Genomic DNA, 18,924 nt, shown 5'->3' with positions numbered 1-18,924 from the left:
AAAAATGTTTGGTCACTGGGGCTTGTCTCCGTAGCTTCATAATATCCTAATATATTATTAAACTTTAAAAGACGTGTTGAAGACGGCAATGTGTGATCCACTTAGATGACCAGGATCTCGAACATGAATTCGAACCATGGTCTCGAACATGACCTCGAACTATGACCTTAAACCATGGCCTCGAACATGACCTCGATCTATGACCTCGAACCATGGCCTCGAACTATGGTCTCGAATCATGGCTTTGAAAATGACATCGAATCATTGCCTCGAACATGACATCGAACCATGGCATCGAACATGACATCAAACCAGGACTTCGAACATGACCACACCATGCACTGAAATCATGACCACGAACCATGAACACACCATGCCCTCAAACCATGACCTCGAACATGACCTCCAACCGTGAGTTTCATGCTCATGCTCAATTTAAGAACATGGACATGTGTTAAACGTTACGTACCGAGAAATGCTCCGCTGGTATATGAATTGAGAAATATTAATAATCACCAATACACAAGTAAACGATATATGTATGCACTCCGTTGATATATATATATAATATATAAGAATATATAAATATACCGGGTTAATATATAAATATACCGAGCCAACATGTATATATGTATATATACAAATGAATGTCATATTTCGCATGCAAACCAGTTTTTTTCTACTGAAACTTGAACAATTTGATGACGTCATCTTCTCGCAAAACAACCATGTGTTCAAGTCGATTATCATGTGCCCCTGCACACGATGATAATTTCTCCCACCTCAGATAAGTAGATCCAATAATTTAACCATGCTAGATATTCTTATCTTGCCCACGGGCGTAGAAAAAATGCCCGAATGGAACTTTTTTTCATGGTCAACACATTGTAATTACCTCCTTTGTTGAAGACTGTCGTCTGTAGCATCAAGGAAATCTTGTCTTATGGTAATATTTAGAACGCTAATTAATTATTTCTCGCTTCAAATGTCACCATAAAACAGTTTTCAAGCACCATTCAAGAAATAATTCTTCATTCTCCTTAGAACTATTTAAAAAGACCGATCTGACTATTAACATTAACTAGATCACTGCGCGCATATCCATGACAACCACGTGCTATCGTATATCCATAAGCAATTATTTTCACTAAGCACAAAAGAGTTCCAGCCAAAAAATACATTTTAACTTAATTTTGTTTAACTGAGGTGGGAGAAAAAGCATCTACCATAGCCGCTCGTGTAAGATAGGTTCATCCCGACCCTCGCGCCGGGTGTTTTGCGGAAACTCGGTAAACCTTGTTTCCGCTATAAACACCATACGCTCGGGTCGGAATGAACCTATCTTACACTCTCGGCCATGGAAGATACTTATAATCTTTCATTGCATGAGTTTCTTAATGGAGTTTCCGCCTCTGTTGGTAACTAGCAACGTATCATTGGCTACACTCACGGCAGTCCCAGGACGATGTGAATTCTGATTCGAGTATGTGCACCTTAAGGAGACTACTTGGTTTTGGATAGTACATATAACATATACCAATCAGCTGACACACGCAATGCTGTCTGCGTTGTTTATATATTAATCCAGTGAATGGCCCTCCAGAAGCTGGCCTACCCATTTTTTGTCTGTGGACAACAGCATGGTTGTGGAACGCCGTTTGGCTAGCACAAGAATGCACCCGCTGTCTTTGTCTCTATATAACTGATTGGTATTGTCCTACAATTTCATTTGCTCTCGAACGCCAATGTTGTTTTCTGTGGCGTTCATTACAAACAGGTTTTGGAATCGAAAATTACAGAAGACAAACTCTGCTCCATCCAGATCAGAATTGCAGCATTCGTCAGTATAATTATATGTGTAAAGCTCTGGGTAATTACTAGCTAATGAATGGTATGCGATTAATGTGCTTTTCAGGCCAACTAATATCACACGTATTTCACTCGGTCTTTCATCAAATATAAGCATAAGGACATTACTCCACACCAGAGAAAAATGAGGACCTCTGTCTCCTTTCCTTCTTTTGACCATTCAGTCGTACCTTTTCTCAACTTGTCATATTGGAAATCTTGATTTTCATCTACACCTTCTTCAAATGTATCAATTTCGTTTGGATTCAGTGGTGATTTGATGGTCATGGAAGGAACGCTAACTTCACACACCGGTAGTGCGCACGAATCCATCTGTAAACACAAGCCAATCCGTCTTGCAAGGTCATCTAAAGGTGCAGAATGTGTGCAAACAAGCACATGCTGACTAGCACTTTCTTTAATTTCAGAAGCGCCCTTCTTTAGTGCGATCAATGTAGTTCTCTTCATTTCCCTGCCCAACAGAAAGCAATGAACGGGCTGGCCGTGTTATGAAACCGATTCCATCCTTTTCTTTTCTTCTTCGACTTTATTTTTAAACATCTGTATAGCGAGATCCTGGTTTTCGGAATGCTTCGTAAGTTTATCTTTTTGTAGTTCTTTTTCATGGCTAATCCTAACGTTCAGCCTCTGCAATGTCTCCTTAAGTTTTGCTTGTGTTTGCTTTAGTGTGGTATCAGTCTCTAAAGCAGACTGTTCGATGGCTTTTTTATGCTTATTCTCGTGCTCTTTCATTTTCTTTGCGAAGTCTTCAAACTCTCCGAGTACAACGATGGGTTTAGTATCGCTGGCGTTTGGTTTATCCATAAGGTCTGCAATTGCGTCTAACTGGTCACACTTGCGGTGGACGGTGTTTGCACACTTGCTGCAGCAAAGCTGGTCATGCCGGCGGCACACATATTCCACCTCTTCCGTCGCGTGATTTGGGCAGGCCGTGAGCGCCTTCAGTGTAGCCAGCACTTCTGCTGGTGGTGCATTGTCGATGCCAAACACCTTGTGGTGGCGACTAAGGCGCTGCTTTCGATGGACGGCCCCACAACCTTCGCAAAGTGGTTCATTGCAATCTACACAAAATAGCGTCGCTTCATTATTCTTTGTATCAAACAGACATGTCTCGCACATTTCCACAGAAGACGCCATGCTTATAAACTTGCGAAATGAACGTTGTTTAATACTGAACTGAGGTTAGGATTGTGTCATCAATACAGTAGATTTAAAGAGTTTCTGTTACGTATCTAACTTCTACCGATTTTTACGATAAGCCATTATATCTTATCGTTCTTTAGCCAACGTATAACGATCATCCATATAAAAAGCACGTTCTGAAATCATAAGAATAACAATGTTTAGTACAAGACATATCACAATACTTGTACCATCAAAGTAATCTTAGTACATACCCGTTTCATATGCTATTAATCATAAGCGTCAATAAATTATCTAGTGATGTTAAAATGATAAAATGCATACAATGACATAACAATATACATGTCAAATGACCACAATATTACATCACAGTTCACATAAGTCAACTACCAAGTTTAAGGGACTGATCTCCTCTCTCCCACTCTCAACCACCTCCGTGAACACTGGTTATGACTGGAAACCAAAACCAATAAATGCGAAATTAAATATAAAAACAGCAACAATTGGCAATCCACAAAAGTCTCAATCCACGAAAATACATTCACTGAAATCGACAGTCTCGGGTCATCGACAGTTCAAGACATATCTAGAAAAAGCTGTGTATAATTTAAGAACGATACAGGATTTCCCTGGCAGCAATGTTTTTTTTCATTAATCAACATTGGGTAAAGGAATTTGACAGAGGGTTACCTCAGTAAAAATTCTGTAAAATTATTTTAAAATCGGGACACTGAGAAGTTTTTACATATAGATATATAATCAAAAGTAGCCCCGCACACTAGCGGCCATATTTTTTTTACGAATCAACATGGGGTGAAGCATTTCAAAAGTGGGTCACCGAATGTATATTTCTGTGAAATTATTTTAAAATCAGCACAACGGATTGCGAGAAGATTTTCAAAGTTTTCCTTTTATATATGCATATAGTAAAAAGTACACCCTACCCCTGGCGGCCATGCTTTTGAGAAAAAAATATTTTCTCCTTTCAGTTGCAATGGCAATAGTCTGGGTTCCAAGGCAGAAAAATGTGAAAAATAAGGAAATTTACTGCACCCCTCTGCTATACAAAATAATTTGGTATCAAATTGTAGGTTAAAGTCTGTAGATTATGAAAAGTGCGTTTGGCCACTTGGCGGCTCTTGCGAAAAGGAAATATCCAAGATGGCGCCCAAGATGGCCGCCATTAATTGCCATTTCAGTAAAAATACTATGTTCGAATATAGCTATTTTCATTAAATAAATAAGAAACAATATTCACATGGATATTACTTTTCTCATAATGTACTTCAAATTGACATATAAACTTAAATAAGTCAAGGTCATTGTCAAGGTCATTTTCAAGGTCAAAGTATAAAAAATGCCCTAAAATTCTATTTTTCCTGTTTACTTTTCTTCTTTTTAATTCATTTATGTTAATTGTGTGTTAAAAAGTGCTGACAGAATCGTAAATTGTATGTTCCTTCATTTAAAACAATATTTTAGGATATAGCTTTTATATTTTTTGAAAACGGCAAGGGTTCATACTATAATAGCATGCCAAAGGTGGTCGCAAGATTGCTATTGCTGTAAGAGTCTTATAGCAAACTGTGCTAGTGTTACTCTGAAAGTCTGTCTAAATGCATGGCTTGTATCTGTTAAATAGTATGCTTTATGTTGACATATCCATCTGTCCTCTCCCATGTCAAGTTTAAGCTTATTTCAGCCATTTCAAGGTCATGGTCATTTCAAGGTCAAGATATGCAAAATAACTCAAAATTTGTTTTTTTCTATATACTTTTTTTCCATTTTCATTTCAATTTACGTTTAGTATGTGTCTTAAGGCGTAGACAGAATTGTAAATTATATGTTCCCTCATTTAAAACAATTGTTTAGGGTATAGCTTTTTTATTTTTTGAAACCGCCACCGCCAAGGATCATACCATTAGAGTGCGCCAATTAAAGGTGATCGCAAGATTGTTATTGCTGAACGAGTCTAATGGCAAGTTGTGCTAGTGTAACAGTCAATTAGTATGTATATCTTAATTCATGGCATGTATCAATTTCATACTGTGCTTCATGTTGACATACTTATCTGATTGCTTCAAGGTCGAGGTCAGTTCAAGGTCAAAATATATTGAAACACAAACATTTGAGAATATTGTTATTTTCGCCTTTTTATTTTTTAAATTTTGTTAATTAATTTGTGTTTGCAGAAAAGTAATTGATAGTTTTCTCTATTTTGATCTCTGTTCAGTTACTTTTAAGTGAAATGTTTTAAAGATGATATGGAGACAACTAGGTGTCGTCCTTGTACATGTTACCCAAGGCAGTTACAACAATTTGTTTGTTCCAAGATACTTCATTATTAGTACATTGTAACTGTTTCATTTTTAAACATATATCCATACGAATAGATGTTATCTATTTTATAAAGAAGTTCATATTGAAATACAAAATAAAGCTTTTCAAAATCAAAGCCAAACTCATTTGAATGTCATTTGAATGTCAAAATGCAAATATGTTCAATATCGACGCTGTTATTATTTAATTTATTTATATTTTGGTTAAATTTGATCTAAAAACGTCTATACATTACCAAAATCACCAAGCAGTTTTAACCATAGTTAATATATTTCCCATATTAAAAGTCAAGTCAACCACAAAATGTCCCTTCTTGAGCCAATTTAAACATGCTACATGACATATATTTTTATGTAAGCACATCCAGCCTTTTCAAGTCCATCCAATGTTTTGCCAACTTGATGTATTGATATCATAATCCAAAATCAGTTCGTTCTAGGTATAATACCTGCTAAGCAGGCCATAAAGTGTTTATATATAAGCCTACTGAATGCCCGAAACCCCATTATGGCTCATTTTGTGCCCTTCTAAGCGCCAAAAAAAGAATCCACATGACACAAAAGGTCCCCAACAGCCCTCTGAATGATTGCAATAAAGCCCATTTTGTACCTTCTTACTACAGAAGGGTTCGTCAAGTGCTCAAAAATCACTATTATGGTAACAGACAAACGCTTTCATTATCAAATAAACACAGACGGGCTCTACGAAAGCCAAGCCAGTGGCCATTCAACCGCGTTCGGCTGTAACCTAACTCAATCTTCCAGACCATCATCACACTATGGCTGTTCGCAAGTCCACTTTGTGTCCAATAAACTTTTTTCATTTCTGATATCTGCCAAATATAGACCGTATGAAGCCAATCGAGTGCCACGTGATCCATAAAGTTGCCATATTCAAGGCCATGTAGGTTCTATACGAGCCGAAACAGTACCAGTGCCAGTCTACAGTCAAGCATATCAATAGGTAAAAACTCCATAGGTCTATAATTAAGTCGGTTCAATTATCTATCAAGTCAATTGTGACAACAATAATGCTTATTTAGAGCCAAACATACCCATGTGTAGCTCTAATTAAGCCTACTAAGTGTCAAATAGACCACATTTGGCAACCATTAAGCCCGTTTAGATCCAAACAAACCCATGAACAGCTCTAAATAAGCTCACACAGTACCCATTAGACCACATTTTGGCAAATATGAAGCCAGTTTAGATAAAAACAAACCCATGTGCAGCACTTAGTAAGCTTGCCCAGTGTGAAATAGACTCCATTTCGGAAACCATAAAGCCCGTATAGATCCAAACAAACCCATTTGAAGCTTTAAGTAAGCATACACCGTGCCAATAAGATCACATTTTGGAAACCATTAAGCCCATTTAGATAAAACCAAACCCATGTTCAGCTCAAAATAAGCCAACTCAGTGTCAAATGGACCACATTTTTGAAACCATAAAGCCTATTTAGATAAAAACAAACATATGTGCAGCTCTAAGTCAGCATACAAAGTGCCCATTAGATCACATTTTGGAAAATATTAAGCCTGTTAAGATAAAAACAAACCAATGTGCAGCTGTAAATTAGCTTATAAAGTGCCCATTAGACTACAGTTTGGCAAATATAAGGCCTGTTTAGAGCCAAACAAACCCATGTGTAGCACTATATAAGCCTACTCAGTGTCAAATAGACCACATTTGGAAACCATTGAGCCCATTTAGATCCAAACAAACCCATGTGAGGCTCTAAGTAAGCATACACAATGCCCTTAAGACAACATTTTTCGAAACGATATAGTATATTTAGAGCAAAACAAACCCAAGCAAGACACATAACAGGAGATTCATATTTATATGATATGATATATTTGTCCAATGAAATCCGAAGTTTGTTCTTCGTTTTAAATTAACTTGTATATCCTATAAGTTTTTTTCGTATTTGACTAGTTTCCCTTCATTCCACATTTTTATTCAAAACATTCGACCACCTAAGGTGACCTTTCAATTAAGAACTGCTTTCTCTTTACACATTAGTATAAATTAAATAAAATGAAGTAGAAATACAGAATTTGGCAATATTTTTTAACCAAACTGAACTTGAAATATCTTCAAAACAATAAAACTAGTATATAGATCGGCAATCTCTTAGAGTAAGGTATATATAAGTGTATCATCAACCTTATATATATTTCAATAATTAGTGTAGATGGTGACCAAATAGTTGTCAAGGAAAAATGTCAATAAATATCATGTATATAAGTGAATTGCTTTTTTTATTTACTTGACTCAAGTTACTCTATGGTTTGGATCCGCCTACTGGTTACCGTTCAGATTTCGGAGTTATTTTATAGACGAAAACAAAGAAAGCACTCAAACAAGGTACACTTTTGTGTTATGACCTTATAATAACCATTATTTGGCCTATTCTGTGAGTTAATTTATAATTTTAAGCATATTATGAAATAGAAACACTGCTTGTATTTAGATTTAAGACATAGATATATAGTCAAAAATTTAACTGGAAAACTTAATGGTAATGCCAATTTCTGCACTTTCATTATGCAACATGTACTGCTATGGCACCAAAATGGTTTTAGAAACTCTGACACTGTTCTCTGAAAACTGACCTAATATTGATGATATTTAGTTCTGCAATCACACATTGTAAATGAACATGCAATAGTAAACTTTAAAAAGAGAAGAAAATAGACAATAGACTTGATATCTTAAAGATACAAGAATTTTGCGTATTTGTATTTTTACCTTGAAATGAACTTGACCTTGACATTGAAGAGATCATTCATGCATGGTAACATGAAACACATTATGAAATAGATGCATTCCATGCATTTAGATATGCTATTGACTAAGACTTAAAGTGTAACACTTGCACAATTTGCCTTTTATTAAGACTCTTACAGCAATATCAACACCTTTGGCACCCTGTAATAGTATTAAATCTGCACCTATTCAACAAAATCTAAAACTTTTACGTAATTAATATGTTTAAAATGAAGGACGATACAAATTGCAGTTCTGCCGCCTCTTTTGACACAAACTACACACAAAAATAAAAAAATAAAATCAATATTGCAGGAAAAAAATCAATTTTTCGGGTACATTTTAATATTTGACCTTGAAAAAAAAATGACCTTGACCTTGAAGTAGTTAAGGCTGTATGTCAATTGGAAGAACATTATGAGAGGAGTTATATCCACGAAAATGTTCTTCCATATATTCAAACATTACATTTTTACCGAATTAGCAATTTATGATAGCCATCTGTTTTTATCCTTTTTAGCTTATTTTGAATAGTGACCGGACGTACGCCATTTTGAATATCTCCATGGTAACAGCATATAGGGTGCATTCAAAATAAAATATTGAAAGAAAATACATAGCAGTTCATTTTGGTATATATATAAGCTTGATACACATTATCGTTTTTAAATAATAAAAGAAAGAAGCCAGTCTGATAGTGTATTTTTCTCAAAATATACATTTTGACCTCTAAAATGACCTTGACCTTTAAATATAAAAATGTAAATAAACTTGAATCTGAACAGTAGTGGGTGTATGTATATATTTAAAAGTGATTTGGTTTTAATATTTACTTTCAAAGTATCTTATCAACTTATTATTTGATTATTTCTCATATTACAAATTTTGGCGGCCATTTTGAACGCCATCTTGAATTTAGCAAATTCGCAAGAGCCGCCATGTGGCCAAAGGCACTTTTCATAAACAATAGACATTCTCCTAACACGACATATAAAAATGATTTGTATAACATGCCGGACACTTTTTTCTCAAAAATGAGGACTTGGAACCCGGACTACAAACAGAGTTCTGCAAGGAACAACTTTTATTGAAGGTATCTAAATGATGAATAAACAAGGAACATTCCTGTGAAGATTGGTTGAGATTGTTCCTGTGGTTAAAGAAATGAAGTTGTTTGAAGTAAAATGTTGACGACGGACGGACGGCGACAGACACCGGACAATCACTCTATCACAATACAGTATGTAGCTCACTCTGAGCACTGCATTAACAATTTGGACATTTCATTAACCATTTGGACAAGCATGCTGGAGTGCCCTGTTATACTTCCTGTTATACTTATTTAAAATGTCAGCAGTCATATAGATAAGTTAGTGTTTTTGAAGTTGAATCGAAATTATTTCTAACGAAAATTTTCGGATGAAACCGCCGGACACAGGTGTTTTTGGACCTCTGAAGCATAAAGGGCAGTTATAAGAAAAATGTCTCTGAAGATTTAAAAAAACAACAACAACATTTTCTAAAGGAGAGAAAAAGAAAGAATTATTTCTGATAAAAGAAACAAACAAGCAAATCGAAGGGTAAATCAATTGACAAAGTGTGCACGATTAAAGTTAAAGAAAAAAATGTAAAGCAAGTACAGTGAGTAAATACCACGTGGTAAATTACGTCATAAATGCTACGTCGGAAGGCAATATTTTGCTTCAAATGAAGACTTAAACAAAGATAACATAACTATTTATTTATCATATTAAATGAAATATGGCGCAGTCTACGCCGTTTACATAGCCCTACATTTGGTATTTTACTAGAGTTTGATTGTGAGATTAGTTTCTGAAGACACGTCGACAAACCTTTTCACACAACCGCCGCCTGATGTATCACGGTCAAAACATTATTTTGGAAAGAGGTTTGTCGAAGTGTTTGAGGAAAGTAATCACCTAATCAAAGTCCTGTAAAAAAGAAGGTGAGACTCTTTAAGCGGCTTAGACTGTCCAGTGTTTCATTTAAAATAGTGAAGAAAAAGAAAAAGTTATCTTTGTTTTAAGGTAGCACTCCCCTAATAAGCACCATTTCAAACTATGATCAGCTTGATAATTTCTTAATGTGTATCATTTCCTGGATTCAAAAACAAAATTTAAAAGAAATTTACCATCAAATAACAATTTTATTTAAATTTGAATTACCCTACCCCCATTTCAGAATTGTCTATAAAAACGACATCACCCGAGAGGCAAGAACACTCCTTTATTTTATTAATTTTCCTCATTTTGGTAATTACTAGTTCTGTGCGTTACGTAGTATAGCGCAGAACATTTGTCTTAACATGTTGACGCCCAAATGTTAAGGCGCGGTTTAATCGGGTGTAACAGTCAGGTGACCGATGGCTATTGGTTGGCGGTTTAGGCGGAATAATGTTCGTCCGATTAGTTTTACGCTAAACAGCGATCTGAACGGTCAACCTTTCAGGCATTCAGGTTCAAGTTTTGTTGTTTTACAATATTAGATATGACGTTATAAGAGAAATGTACAGATATAATGCAATGTTGTCTTACAGCATGGCACAATAATATTCGCATATTGTAAGTGGCATGTTAAGTGTATTATATGGCGAGTCTTGAGATATTGTGGGAACAGTTTTTTCCAGAGTATTTTACACCCTATTGATGGGGCGAAGTTTATCTCTGGTTTTTAATCTGACCCATGATATCTTTTCATACAGCGTGTAGTTTAACAGAATTCTACAATTGAGACATGAAAGCAAATATTTCGTAGAAAACGATTTGATTAGATGTTGTATATTGTTGTAACGATGTTGTATGTGCTATACCAGTGAACTGCTCACGCTGTTTCAAGCAATAAATCGCATTTCCTGCCCCGGCAAAGGTGTTTGTTATTTGTAATAGAAGTGTTCAGACTAATTTGGTATCAGAGTAACAAGAAATATATCTGCTTTCATAAATTATACATTATTGATCACATCACCAACAAATATAATTATACTGTTCTGAAATAGCCGTATGGTATTTCAATTTTTTAACATACTGTTTTGGCCGTGTAAAATTGGAACATCGATGTTTAAAAGCAAAAAAAAACAAGTTCTAGATATACTCATGACCTTAACTTTATTAATAATTATCTTAAATCTTTTGGACCCATTTTGCCAAAAAATCAAATGTTTTACCGCCTCATTTAACAGTTTGTAATTCCCAACCATCTATTTCAGCCATTGCCTGCAAGTTATAAAATCTTCACAGAAGCTAATATTTGTGTGTAAAAATGTATTTAATTACTTTTTAATGAATTACAATATTAACTTTTGTAAAATAATGTTAGCTAATGAAAACAAAGAATAAAAAAAAAAAAAATTTTTTTGTGCTTCTGGCTGGATTCGAACCACTCCATGAAGATTTGTAGTACTGTGCTTAACAACATAGGCTTTAGCATTAAAATTGAAGAGTTTCAAGTGGAGGTTTTCATTTGGGGTGTGCTACCTTAAGTTCGGCATCATTCGAAGCAAAATGTTGCCTTCCGACGTAGCATTTGTGACGTAATTTATCACTTGGTATACACACTGAAGAAGCAGTGACAAATAAAGCAAAACTAAGGACTTTTTTGTTAGCAAGATTGTCAAATGACATGGACGGAGGATATGGAACATATAGAGACATTTAATTGATACAGTGGCAACAGGTTTTGCAAAACAGTCAACCACATAATTATGTCGAAAACAACCGTTGATTGTGGTTGACTGTATTGCAAAACCTATTGCCGAAGATGAACCCTTCCAGTGACCTGACTGCACACTGAATTTGGAGTAAATTTGGGGAAGAAACCCCTTTAAACAAAACAAAAAGTGTTCGTTTTTATTTCAAAAACACTAGTTTTTAAGTGAGAATAGCTTTATTGCTTATTAAGCTGTATTAAATAAGAGACTCTCAAAGTAAACAGAAATATGTAATTATTAATTTTTATTAGCTTCTGTTTACAGTTCTTTGTATAATTTTGTTTTATTTTAAAGAAAAGGGGAAACTAATATCTTGCTTATTTCAACTGCAGTAGTTTTGTTAAATAAAACATTGTTTGAGACTACCCCGATATTCAGAAATGTAAAATTATCGCGTGACCCAGAAGTGACGTGTTTGACCCGATACTGTCAGATCTACACCTACCTATTGCAGACAATGTCGACATTTTCTTAACAAAGACGCATTATTATATCGTCAACTTGAAGTATTCCTTGAGATTTTAATGTAATTTTGTTTCTCACTTCTTTCTTCTTAAAAGACACGCTTCGTTAATTTCTTTACAGACCTGGAACTTTAATTCATTCCAACAAATCAAACCAAATACAAGTTTACATTTCCAACACGTTGAAAACACAAATCTAATTGGTAAAACAAGAAATGCAATCAGTATTGACCATATTAACTTCTTATACCTGATCAATATTAAATTAAAAGCTTCCATTAAAATCTTCTGCACTGCCGTCTGCACTTAAATCACCTGACCAATGACATCACAACACATTGTATAATGTATTTATTTGAAACGACAATGGTATAAGGGAAGGAATAGCAACAGGTCAAATAAATCTAGGATAGGTCCGAATGTGTTGTCTACCTTCAGTAATAATTGTAAAACAAACCATGATCAAACAAAGGTCTGACCACAGACAAACGTAATGATTCGCTTTTATGAAGACATATGCCATTGTAATTGTTGTTTGCGGGTATTTTGTTTAAATTACATTTGGTACATGTTGTGACTGTTTAATTCTAATAAAATTATGACCTACCTTTCATGCCAAAGAAATCGCCCCGTTCTTTATAATACTCATGTTTTAACTATTTTTTCAACTATTTGAAAAGTCCACTGGTACGTATGCATCTTATACCTGAATACAAATTGACTAGCATATATAACGATAGTTGTCAATGTGTTTTAAAGGTATTTACATGTATTTTATAGTATGACAGTGGTCAATCCGGGTCTTATATGAGTGAGGTTTATAGTGAGCACTTTATTAACCAATTTACCCGTGCTAAACTTTCCAGCCAAATCACTCCAACCGGAACACGTACCTGAACGTTGAAGCATTGTTTTATACGTTGTATTCGTTCATTAATATTGTTTCATTAATGTTTATAATGATGTATTATCTTTGTTAAAATTAAATTGAATATACTGTATTTAAATAGTTCTCTGCGAACCCTTAAAAAGAAAACAAGATCTACCGGTTATGTACAAACAGTTGAGTGCTCTCAATGGATAGGACGGTCTGACCTATTTCTTGCACTTACCGTTCTTTGTCTGTAAACAAATGTATTTTTATTACAAAAGCGTGCATTGTCTCCAGTTTATGAAAACGCATTTTGCGCTTGTGAAAGTCTGTGGTACAACACTGTAACCCATAAATGGCGTCTAAAATGACCTCTGAAAAATGTTGCATCTGTCATGATACACAAAACAGCATCCTTTTAAGTCATTGGAGTATAATCAGCAAGATAATTATAATAATCAATTGAATATAATTGAATGAAATGATATAGTATCAATATTCTACCAATGATTTTACCCTGTTATACTGAAAGGAGCTAAAATCTTCATAGAGGGAGGTATTTTTATTTTCCATAAATTTAGGATCATTATCGGGTCCAATCACGGCATTTCCAGGACGACGTAAATTCTAGTGCGTGTATGCGTACCTTAATGAGCGTTCATGCTACAGCAAACTACTTGGTTTAGGGCTGTACATGTAAGATACACCATTCCGCTGGCATACGCCATGCTGTCTGCGTTCTTTATATATCTATGCAGTGTATGCCTTTCAGGTAACTCGCCTACCATTATCCCGTCTGTAGACAACAGCTTGACAGTGGGGCGCCGTTTGGAAAGCGCAACAATACACCCACTGTCCTCATCTCTGCATAAAAGATTTACTTTATCACGAACTTTAATTTTCTTTCGAACGACTACGTTGCATTCTGTTACGTTCATAACAAACAGTTTCTGGACTCGTGAATTACAGTAGGCAAACTGTTCCATTTATACCAGAAATGCAGACACATTCCCCAGTCGCAGTTTATGAGTAATATTACATATCGTCATAAATATCAGGTATTGGGATGCGATAAATGCGCTTTTCAGGCCAAGTTATCACACGTATTTCATCCGATCTTTCATCCAATATTAGCATAAGGCCATTCATCCATACAAGTGAATTTTGCCGAAGTCTCCTGTCTGAATTTAGATGCCATTTCTCCCATCGTTGTAATGCGGCGTCGCTTCTTGAATCATATTTCAAGTTTTGCTTTTCAGCTTCACGTACTTCAATTGTATCAATTTGGACTGGATCCTGAGATAATTTGTTTGACGCGGAAGGAATGCGGACCTGACCCACCGGTAATGCGTATTAACCCATCTTTAAACATAAGCCAATATGTCTTGTAAGGTCATCTAAAGATGATTTTTGTCTGCAAACAAGAACATGCTGACTGGCACTTTCTTTAATTTCAGATGCGCCCTTTTTTAGTGCAACAGAGGTAGTTCTCTTAATTTCCCTTTCCAACAGAAACGACTAAGGCGCTGCTTTCCATGGACGGCACCACAACCATCGCAAAATGGTTCATAGCAATCCACACAAAATAGCGTCGCTTCATTATTCTTTGTATCAAATAAACATGTCTCGCACATTTCTTTAGAAGACACCATGCTTATAAACTTGCGAACGAAACGTTATTTTATATAAAACTAAGGTGACGATTTTATTATCAAAAATGTATGGATAGCACATCACAGTATGAAGGTATTTTACTTATTTCCATATTCATGATAATTCAGAATTGTTTCGTGAAAAAAGAATAGAAACGTTCATTTAAAGTCCTATATTGCACCGTTTCAGCACTGGTTAACATTTTTTTTTATTATCGTTCATAATAAACCGCAGTATTATTGAATGCACGTTACAAGGCACGTTCTGAAAATAGAAAAAAAAGATTAATAATGTTTAGTACAAACTATGATTATTCATGTTATATGAAAATAATCATATTACAGGTACATTACATATGATAATTAAATACTACGTAAATTATGTATTTACTGAGGTGATGTCACAATTTATTTACTAATACAATGCCTCTTTACAATATTAAGGGTCATGGCGGCCATCTTGGATTTTGGCAGCCATCTTGGACGAATTTGAGATGGGTCCTGAGCTTTTTTTAACCTGAACATACATATGTATGATTTGGCAAAGTTTCATACTTTTAACCCAAAGTGCACAATTTGGTGAAATTTTGTCACTTTGTGACTGGGCTATGATAGGTATAAATCGAAGAAAATAAATTGTCTAGTGGTGTGAAAAGAATGAAACACATACAATGACAAATAAGTATGTCACAGTTCACACTTATCACCTTCCCAGTCTAAGGGACGAATCTCCTCACTCTCCCTCTCTCAACCTTTTTTTTAGTGACTACTGGTTATGACCCCAATCCATTAATGCAATATTTAATATTAAGTAACAATCAATAAAGCGCGATATTTTGAAACCAAACCTCGAAAGTCTCAAACCACGAAAATACATTTCATCCCGGCGTCTTGTGTTTTCGACGGTCTCATGTTTTTGATGGTTCAAAAACTGAAAATAAAAAATCGCGCGATCTTTTGGGCACTTTTGTAAAAATTAGAGTAATAATGACCTAGTTTTTGCAAAAATAAGAAACTGAAATCATAAAGGTGTAAAACACATGTTTTATTCTTATGAATTTGGGACCGAATTTCAACCCGTTCCCAATGCTCAAACACATATTTTTTCCAAAATGTGAAAATAAAATTTACAACTTAATGATTTTTTAAATGGACCGCACACACATTTTTTTTGTGAATGAGTTGGTGTATTCCTAAAGACAAAAAAAACAATAACATTATTAAGTTCTTTCATCTTCTCTGTTGATTTTCTTCAACATTCTTGTGCATTTCTAGGTAAAATTGTAACTCAGTTTTAGAAATCATGACGGATTTTTCCAAATCTTAAAAGCACCGGCCCCATTCCCATTTGTTTGACAAAATTACTTTATTTAATTGAACTTTAGGTCAATCTCACCAGTTTTGTTTAAAGTGGTTTCAGGATTGGAGAGAGATTTAAAGTCTTGATGGAAATAAAAATCGTATGTTATATACAATGACACATAAATAAGACCTAGCAATTAACAATACCATTGGCAAAATATGCAATAAATTTCGAGTCATAAATGGCCTAACATGGTATATGTGTAAAGTGATGAAACTGCAATTATCACAACCGCTTAATATAGCATGACATTTATTACATAACATAGATTTATTAAAGTGAAAGGCCTCCAGCCCGAATACCAATTCCAATACAATTTTAATAGCGATATTGTACATAAAACAGTCTTAATATATAATACATACAAACGAAAAAATGTTGTATATTTACACAACTTAGAATTGATAACTTAAAAATATCTTACCAAGTAGAAGTTTCATATAAACATCAAGGGTTTTAATTACTTAACAGAAACTCGCTTCTTAATACAAAGGCTTATGGTAAATGATTAGATATAACAATGATACATTCAATTTCGGAGAATCATTAGTTTTACAGCTTTTGTAATGCACAATCTGTAAGTCCATTTTTTGAACAATTTCATTAAGCATGATATATCTCCACCACCACCATATATTCCGGGATACCAAAACATACTCAAATAACATTATTTTAACATTTGTACCCAAGTTGTTTTATTAGCCTCATCTAAAGTTTTAAGCATCTTGTAGCATTTCTTTGTATTCTTCTGTCCTCCATTCTGGTAAGGATAAGCCAATGCTCTGCGCATTTGCTCATGTACATAACAAACTGTGGATATCTACCAAATTCACTCTCGGCAAAATGTTTAGCAACGCTCTATTATAATAGGCTACACGTTCATAAAAGAAGTTTATACGAACATTTTTGATAACGTTCGATAAAGAAAACCCCAGAGTTCTGCGGAATAAGACAACATAGGTTGCACTTTAGCATCAAATAGTTTGAATGCTTCATTGTGAGTTAAATTTAGCCAAATCCTGTTTGCATTCTGAATATATTATTAATTGCATTTGAAGCTTGCTGGCCAGGATTTCTTGTGATCTTGTCCAGGAGATTATTTATTCAGCTGTTATTTTATTATATGGCCAGCCTGCGTCTGAATCAATCAAGCTCAGTAACATTCCCTTTAAAAATTTTTTTTTAAAATATTGTACCCATTTTTGACATGAAATATCATAGATTTTGGAATTAAAAATGTGTGTCTTTATACTAGATTTCTTTTCTTGTTTCAAGACTGCTGCTGGTTGTTCCGACTAATTAATTTGTGTTTCGCGCCTTCGTAGACTTTTGCAGACCGTTTTTTTTGTTGTATAGTATAAGAGTTAAAATCAACTTCACTATAAGTATGTTTAAATCAATGCAATCTTCTGTTTTTCTCTCATGTATTGCATCGTCACAATCCGTGCACAACCATTAAGGTTGAGTGTTCGAGCTATTGTCGTATCCCGTGTTAGTTTTTACTGACATCGGCTCGCCTGCTTATTAAATAATTAAAAAATAAATAGTATTCATTTATTTCAATGTAAAACTATTGGTAACATTTTGGACAAAGTTATACTTTATTCCTGCCATTGTCAGTGTTTGTGCTTTCTCTTGAAGGTCTACTTGCCATCACAATGCAATACAAATGGAAATAGTCAGAAAAATAGTGAACGTCAATATTAAAATCTGTGACACAGTTTAAAGGTTCCGTACTAGCAAGAATATAATTCAATACGCTCTTCACACCGTTCGAAAAACATGTAAATTTGCCTAAAGAATCATAACAAACTTTTAACATGTGTTAATCTTGGGAACATTATATGCAAAGAGTGTAATGGCCAGCGGATGCGATTAAATGGACATACACAAACTTTTGCAAAGTTTTTGTTTCCGACAACTTACATTGATCAGTATATTTGTAACATCATATAGATAAGTGTCCATTGCATCTGTGAATAAGGGTTTTTACTATTTTTTTTCAAACAAGTTATAATTTTGAGCTTGAATTTGTTTAAAACCTTCATTACACGGAGCTTCATCACTTTACACATATTACAGCTTCAGAAGGTTCGGGGGTGAGGACTGAATGAAATTACATGTTTTTTCCATGTTTATGGATTTCTATTTCAGATTTATGTGTCAGGGTATATAAAATATGATTTTAGTGTTTTCCAAGAGTAAGATAATCCGAACTAAATTGCACACCTATCCTTACCCTAACCCTAACCTATCCTCATCAAACCACTGTCGTTTAGTTAATCCATTTTGTCATATAAAGTTGAGAAGCCCTGAAAAGTAATAATACTACAGAAAAAAGACAGAAACTTTCGTTGATGTGCAAAAAGCCTATTTTACGTGTCCGTCGTCATTGGTAAAACATATGCGGGTTTTCCCAAAAGTATATTTCAAATAATTAAATTAGTGTTATTAAATTATGAACATTGCTATTTTCTTCAAAACACCAAAGCTTTTATTCATGTCTAGGAATGGATGTACGCTCTTAAAAATCGATAGCTTAATATCTTGAGACATGAGTTTATTTCCAAAGACTGAATAGATACAAATTTTACCTACTGTAAATGCATGTGAATACAGCCAATTAAATGTCCTCTACAGATCTGCATGATTACTACCTGGTTTTCTTAAAATATCTAACTGATGACAACATTTTCAACATGCTGAAAAGAGTAATTTCTAATT

The 18,924-nt window shown here is 34.5% G+C and overlaps 1 protein-coding gene across 2 annotated transcripts; it reads right to left on the bottom strand.

Annotated features, from left to right (window-relative positions):
- Positions 1 to 599: 599 nt before the first annotated feature.
- LOC128223141 (E3 ubiquitin-protein ligase TRIM33-like) lies at positions 600 to 12,641 on the bottom strand. 2 transcript variants are annotated; one of them, XM_052932427.1, is made up of 3 exons: positions 12,565 to 12,641; positions 3,403 to 3,465; positions 600 to 3,188 (listed from the first exon to the last, which is right to left on the bottom strand). In XM_052932427.1, the coding sequence occupies exon 3, from the start codon at positions 3,004 to 3,006 to the stop codon at positions 2,356 to 2,358; it is 651 nt and encodes a 216-aa protein (XP_052788387.1). In that variant the 5' UTR covers positions 3,007 to 3,188; positions 3,403 to 3,465; positions 12,565 to 12,641; the 3' UTR covers positions 600 to 2,355. The 2 variants fall into 2 exon arrangements, with proteins under 2 accessions (XP_052788387.1, XP_052788395.1); XM_052932435.1 differs by lacking the exon at positions 3,403 to 3,465.
- Between the last annotated feature and the right edge of the window lie 6,283 nt (positions 12,642 to 18,924).

Source organism: Mya arenaria, chromosome 2 (assembly GCF_026914265.1).
Source record: "Mya arenaria isolate MELC-2E11 chromosome 2, ASM2691426v1".
NCBI classification, from domain to species: domain Eukaryota; kingdom Metazoa; phylum Mollusca; class Bivalvia; order Myida; family Myidae; genus Mya; species Mya arenaria.
The sequence above is the reverse complement of the archived record's forward strand: the minus strand, read 5'-3'. Positions and strand labels throughout refer to the sequence as shown.

Bases quoted from the DNA above. Each gene is read 5' to 3' on its own strand.
- LOC128223141 (XM_052932427.1), bottom strand. From the start codon at position 3,006: ATGGCGTCTTCTGTGGAAATGTGCGAGACATGTCTGTTTGATACAAAG.